This window comes from Cyprinodon variegatus, unplaced genomic scaffold (genome assembly GCF_000732505.1).
Source record: "Cyprinodon variegatus isolate N-32 unplaced genomic scaffold, C_variegatus-1.0 Scaffold866, whole genome shotgun sequence".
NCBI classification, from domain to species: Eukaryota; Metazoa; Chordata; class Actinopteri; order Cyprinodontiformes; family Cyprinodontidae; genus Cyprinodon; species Cyprinodon variegatus.
Window position 1 is genome coordinate 286,424 of NW_015151319.1, and position 7,223 is coordinate 293,646.

Genomic DNA, 7,223 nt, shown 5'->3' on the forward strand with positions numbered 1-7,223 from the left:
CTGACCGGACTCTTCCTTTAACTGAAACGAAAGGAGGTTCAGCTCGGGTGATGGCTGATGACCTTAGCTGTATTCACCATTAGCCTAAGCTAAGCATTCCTTTATATCAGGTCCATTTGTTGCCATGACCTTTGAACTGATTCAACTTCACTGGTTTGAAACTGTTCCTGACTCACTTTGTGTTTGATGGAAGTTGGGCAGACAGTGTGGGTGGGTTGGACCTGTGGCAATATGTCTTTTTCTGGACTTTTTCTGGCATGAAGCAGGTCCAGATCATGCAGACGGTATCCCACCATCCCCCACCATACCTCTCTGTCACAATGAGACACAGGATGCTGTTAGTTGGGACCCTTTAAAGAATCCCATAGTCTGTTTCAGCTTGCTGAGGAAGAGGAGCTGTTGTTAGGACATCTTCACCAGGTGGGTGGTCCTCTCAAACTACTAGAGGTCAACAGAATGTCTAGGAACTTCCCACTGTTCAACCACTCCCCCTTTCATGCCCTCAGTCTCCTTGGCCCTCATGTAGTCACATTGACCTCATTAGACCTCCAGGATGAGGTTTTTCCAGGAGAACCACTGTGTCAGATGGTGGACCTTTTCTCTGCAGTGGATCTTTATTAGATATGAGGCCCACCACAGAGGTGTCATCAGCAAACTTTACAGCCATGTTAGTTCTGTAGAGCAGAGCAGTCATGTGTGAAGAGGGCAAAGAGGTGAGGGCTGAGAACATGACCCTGAGGTGTCCCAGGATGAGGATCAGTGAGTTTCCTTAAGCCTCACTGGGCCTGTAGGACTAAACATTTCAGCTTTCAGACTTCTGAAGGACTTTAAAATGACAATTGGTCATGAAAACATCTAAACTGTAGAGTAAATCTGTCAGCTTCAGTGGAGACGTTTCACATGAAATCCCAAAAAACCCTGACATGGAGTAATGAGAGGGGAGGCTCTCCATAATTTCATGTTCCTCCAGGGAAGATCACATGTTCCCAGACAGAAAACATCATCAGCTGTTCTGTCCTTTGCTATAAGTCACCACACTAAGCACTCTAGTCTGGTGCAAATAGCTCTAGATTCTAGTGAAACTTCATAAAGTCTGACCTTATTTTAAATGATGGTTCCTGGAACTATTTCCTGAATAAACAGTAAATGATAAAGATCCCTCCAGTATTTCCTTCACAGATGTTGTCTTCCTGCTGCCCCTTCGGGTGCCACCTCAGCCTCCTTTCATGCTCCTCCCATTACATTCCTCTTTATGTGACTTGATGACCTTCCTGTTTAGATTAGCAGCAAGTTCCCGGGGAAAAGAAAACAGCTAATCTGACTTGGAAAAACAAGCATTACCAACATGTGTTTCTTGTTTCAGCGGCGCAGATTAAAAGGAAGGATTAAATGAGATAAGTTTAATTCAATACAGATTCAACAAGATAAACCGGAGATCCTGCTACATATTATGTATTTAAAAAGTATTTTACAAGATAATCTTTTGCTCATTATCAAAAGTGAGTTAGGAAGACTCCAAGGGCCCTTGACTGAGGGGGGCCCAAAAAGAAGAAAACGATTCTTCCCACTATATTTTTCAAATATAAAAAGAAACTCCAGCAGTGAAATAAATTTTCTTTGTTCTCACAAAGATAATTCATGAGCCCTGCATTTCTCCCCCCGTGAAATTGCATTAAATGGTTTGGTCCTTAGGTCCTGCATTTGGCATCAGATCCCTCCAGTCTGTCACCGGCAGTTTGCTCATACCGGGCCTTAAATGCAACGTGCGCATCATTTGACACAGTGATAAAAAATCAAACAAATTTAGAAGAAAACATATAAATAAGCAGCAATGCAGTAAAAATGTCCACTGCTGAAGAATGCAGTGCCCCAAAGTCAAAAAGGAAGAGAAAGAAAGGACAAAGAGGAGGGAAGGCGTCCAACACGCAGGGGCGGAGCTAGATGGGGGGCCAGCCACCCTTGTTGCCACCCCTAACAGTTTTCCCTCTAATCCAGACGGTGGCAGCAGTTTTACTCCAAGGCGATTTGTTCTAACTTATTTCACATTTAAATTTTTCATATATTAACAGTTACTTGACAACAGAAACACAGCGTTTAATTATGCACATCAGTATACTAACATAAAAAGATACAAAATTGATGCTCTTTTCAGAGCTAGACTTTGCCTTATGGGGTAAAGAGAAAATTAAGTCTTTGCAATTCATCTAAGAGTCTTCAGTGAAATTAGAGATAAATAACTACTTTAATCATAACTAATCAGTTTAATGTAGATATTAGTAGATTTAAATATGAATTTTATGCAGTAATGCCAATTATATAAGTAATGACAATGATTAAATTGTTCTCCTCACAATTCAAACTAGAAAGAATTTTGTCCTCTACACCTTTAATTTAGACAGCATGGATATTCAAATATATGTCTAACTATATTTGTTAGCAAGTTATCAAGTTTTTCATGTTCTGAAACATGAAAAACTTGATAAGGCTGCTCAGTAGAGCAGTGGGTAGCACAGCAAGAAGGTTCTTGGTTCAATACCTGGCCCAGGGTCTTTCAGCATGGAGTTTGCATGTTATCCTTAAGCACGCATGGGTTCTTTCTGGATACTCCGGCTTCCTCCCACAGGCTAAAAACATGACTGTTAGAGTAAATAGATCAGTGGTCCCCAACCACCGTGTCCCTCTTCCATCCAGCATATCCCCTTTGGGAATCAGTCAAAGCCTTTCAAGGTGCAGCTAATCTCGTGTTGTTTCAGCCTTAAGGGTTCGGTCGAGCTGTTTTATGTGTAGCTGTTCCAAACTGGGGAGATCCAGGCAAATGTGTCACCAACAGGAGAAGAAAAACATCTGCAAATAATCAAGGGATTCATCACCTCAGACTGTGCAGACAGTAGCTCAGAGGTTCTCCTGCATTTTTGGGAAAACTACTTTGCTAATGCAATACAGAGGCAAGCATATATGAGGAGAGAAATGGTTTTATTCTGTGAATTTCCACCTGACCCCAACCTGCCCTCAAAACAGAAGTTTTCTTACTCTAACCAACTGTTTGGTTCCTGTCTTGCTTAGAGACATTTGTAGCTAACGCCTAAATCAGCTTGTTGCACTTGTGAGGAGCATTTGATCGCCTGCAGGAACGTGAAAAAAGAACACAGACAAAAACAGGGCTTAGTAACATATGGTTCCAATGTCTGTTTCTGAGAATGACAAAAACGATCCCACCTACACCATCATCCCACTGCACTGGGTTTGTCGGTAGTGAGGAATATGACTTCATATCAGTTATATGGAGTCTTTACTTAAAAAATAAAACACAAATTTTTTTCATAAACCGAGTGAGCAGGTGCAAAGTCTTTCCAGGATAATGCGTCTTTGCACATATTTACAGAGTGTTGGGAACATTGCTTCAAACCAAACACTAACCCCATCTTAAGAGCTTCTTTAAGAGCCATTAAAAAAGCCGCTTTCTTAACAAACTGTGAACAGATGTTTCACAGCACTGGGACGCGTAAGCCAAAGCAGAGCATAAAGTACAGACACAATGACTAAATGGAAATGAAGTGATTCAGCACGGCATTAGAGCGAAAGCATGTAGTAAATGACCACAGACAGCCGAAGACCTCTAATCATGATTTCATTTTTAAACTACAATCCTGTTTTGCCCTGAGAGCAAACAAGACGCCTGAGCAGAAAAAACTTCCCTTAGCAAAGGGGAGCTAAGAACCTTACTGTGTAAGAAAATCTGCATAACCATGGAGATGAAGATGTGCCAAATGGAACTCTGTGACACAGAAAGACTCATATATAATGCATTTCTCTCAGTTTCTTATTGACCGTCAGTAGGATAATTTTATCACGTTCTGCTATGTTTAATATTTTTGCACCATCATCTTTTTGTCAGTGTTTGTGAATGTTGCAGTGGACCGAAATGCAGAGTAGAAGAGGCAGAGATGATTTCTTGCTAAATTTAATGAAGAATTCAAAATCTAGAATCCATAGTTTGGAACTGATCGACAAGAAAACTCTAGAACCAAGAAACTAGGAGACACTAGGGAGGAATAAACCTAAAGAAAGACGAGGATCCTGCAATGAGAAACGCAACAGGAGGTGTACACTCACCGGCCACTTTATTAGGTACACCCGTCCAACTGCTCGTTAACACTTAATTTCTAAGCAGCCAATCACATGGCGGCAACTCAGTCCATTTAGGCATGTAGACATGGTCAAGACAATCTCCTGCAGTTCAAACCGAGCATCAGTATGGGGAAGAAAGGTGATTTGAGTGACTTTGAACGTGGCATGATTGTTGGTGCCAGAAGGGCTGGTCTGAGTATTTCAGAAACTGCTGATCTACTGGGAATTTCACGCACAACCATCTCTAGGGTTTACAGAGAATGGTCCGAAAAAGAAAAAACATCCAGTGAGCGGCAGTTCTCCAGTCAGAGGAGAATGGCCAGACTGGTTGGAGCTGATAGAAGGGCAACAGTGACTCAAATAACCACCCGTTACAACCAAGGTGGGCAGAAGAGCATCTCTGAACGCACAGTACGTGGAACTTTGAGGCAGATGGGCTACAGCAGCAGAAGACCACACCGGGTGCCACTCCTTTCAGCTAAGAACAGGAAACTGAGGCTACAATTTGCACAAGCTCATGGAAATTGGACAATAGAAGATTGGAAAAACGTTGCCTGGTCTGATGAGTCTCGATTTCTGCTGCGACATTCGGATGGTAGGGTCAGAATTTGGCGTCTACAACATGAAAGCATGGATCCATCCTGCCTTGTATCAACGGTTCAGGCTGGTGGTGGTGGTGTCATGGTGTGGGGAATATTTTCTTGGCACTCTTTGGGCCCCTTGGAACCAATTGAGCATCGTTGCAACGCCACAGCCTACCTGAGTATTGTTGCTGACCATGTCCATCCCTTTATGACCACAATGTACCCAACTTCTGATGGCTACTTTCAGCAGGATAATGCGCCATGTCATAAAGCTGGAATCATCTCAGACTGGTTTCTTGAACATGACAATGAGTTCACTGTACTCAAATGGCCTCCACTCACCAGATCTCAATCCAATAGAGCATCTTTGGGATGTGGTGGAACGGGAGATTCGCATCATGGATGTGCAGCCGACAAATCTGCGGCAACTGTGTGATGTCATCATGTCAATATGGACCAAACTCCCTGAGGAATGCTTCCAGCACCTTGTTGAATCTATGCCACCAATAATTGAGGCAATTCTGAAGGCAAAAGGGGGTCCAACCCGTTACTAGCATGGGGTACCTAATAAAGTGGCCGGTGAGTGTATATATGGGAGGCAGAAACAATGGGAGGACTAATTAGCTAATAGGGAGCAGGTGTGCAAAGAAGTAACTAGAAGGAGCTTAGAGGAAAGGATACTGACACAAAGGGGTACTGCTTAAATATAACCAGAAAACACAGAATGACAGAAATCAAAATGTAACTGAAAACTCAAAAAGAAACTTAAACAGAACCAAAAAGTCCACAAATGGCAGAATCATGACACATATGCTGATTTAGAATCCAGCAGCTGCGTCCTCCAAAGTCCAGATTCGTCGGCCGATTACGTCATAGCGTGGCGCTGAGGCCTTTTTGGATTGGAAGACTCCTCATTATGCAGCCGACAAATGCAGCCTTCTTTTTGCCTGTTTTGAAGGACAGGTCTGGTGTTTCCTACGTAACCCTGGGTATCCCATGATTCATTGCGAGTCCAAGCAAGCCGGCTGCTCCGTGGTCAGAGGAAAAAGGGAAGTTGCGCCTAACAGTGGTGAATATTGGAAGTGCAGTTTAATATAAAAAATGTATAGTTCCATGTGAAATGGAATGCAAACTATTTTCACAGACCTCGAAGGACGCAGTCCACGTAAACCTCATCCTTGGAAGAAGCAGCCGCTGAAATCTAACTCACCCGTTGTCAGGGATTAGGTCTAAGACAGAGACTCCATCCAGTAGGAAAAATATGATGCTGCATCAATTCAAATAAAAAGAAAACAACAATTCCCTTACATGAGGTATTTCAGTCCATTATGATGTTAATCACACAGATTCAATTCAACATTGTTCCGTCTAAAGCCCATTATATCAATATTCATTTTGAATCGGTTCCTTTTTTTCATTCCAAACATAGTATGGGTCATTCCAGGTCACTTTCCAGATCAATCAAGCGGATTGCATCGACTCATTGCCTCTGCAGGATTCACTCCTCATGGATGAGCAGGTAGAGACGGTGGGATGTCCATTTTATCAAATTATTGACTCTTCAGCAATCCCTCAAACCAATCACGATTTTAAAAAATGAACATGTGGACTTCTCAGTAAATATTCATCCTTTAAATGTTGCCGAAACAAAAAATAGATGAAGGAAAATGGGATAAAAATAGATTGTCACATAAATGGTGCAACACAGCAGAACAGAAGAACTTCAGAAAGAATTAAAAACGGGAAATCCCACAGTCTCCTTCAAAAGCAGCAACACTGGGAATCGATCTGTTTCACACATGAGCAGTTATCAGCCATTGGCCACATCAGCAAGAGTTTAAAGCTGTACAGTTGGAGCGACTATAAAGACCAACATCTTTACATGAAAGCAGCTCAGATCCTAAAAGCCTCTTCCTCTGTGCTGATGACACCATGCTAATAAATTAGGCTGGAGCCCTAAAAGTATGAGTGTGACAAGAGGAAAGGAAGGGAATTTTATGGAGCATTAAAAGTGCATATTAATGGGAACTTCTAGGAATAGGTCTCACTAAGCCCTACTCTGTAAAAATGACATGTTCTTATTTCTTGAAGCGTACCTGATCCACCTGGAGACAATGATGCCGCCTTCAGGTAAACAGAATAAGAACAAAATAAAGAAGCCGCTGTTCTGACAGACCAGCATACCCATAGTCAGGACCCGTTTATCCCTTTAGTTTTGTATGAAAAATACACTTTAAACTACCTCAACTGGCGTATATCCCTTTAATCATGTATATAAAAAAAATTTTATTACCTACTTTTTGGTGTTTTAAGTAGTTTTTTTTGTACATGACTAAAGGGAGACTTGATATAGTTTTAAGTGTATTCTTCGTACAAAACTAAAGGTATAAACGTTGATAAACTAAAGCTATAAACGGGACTAGCATACGTGTATGCTAATCTGATGTCTTACGGCGTTTCTCAATATGCGTTCTTGAGCGTTCTCGTGTTCTCGTGACACGTCATCAGCCT

The 7,223-nt window shown here is 41.9% G+C and overlaps 1 protein-coding gene across 1 annotated transcript in view; it reads right to left on the bottom strand.

Annotated features, from left to right (window-relative positions):
• Positions 1-3,082: 3,082 nt before the first annotated feature.
• LOC107099397 (lysyl oxidase homolog 2B-like) overlaps positions 3,083-7,223 on the bottom strand; it is a 22,628-nt gene continuing 18,487 nt past the window's right edge. Inside the window, exon 4 of the mRNA XM_015397492.1 lies at positions 3,083-3,122. Within this exon, the coding sequence (XP_015252978.1) occupies positions 3,083-3,122 (40 nt within the window). The remainder of the gene's footprint in view (positions 3,123-7,223) is intronic.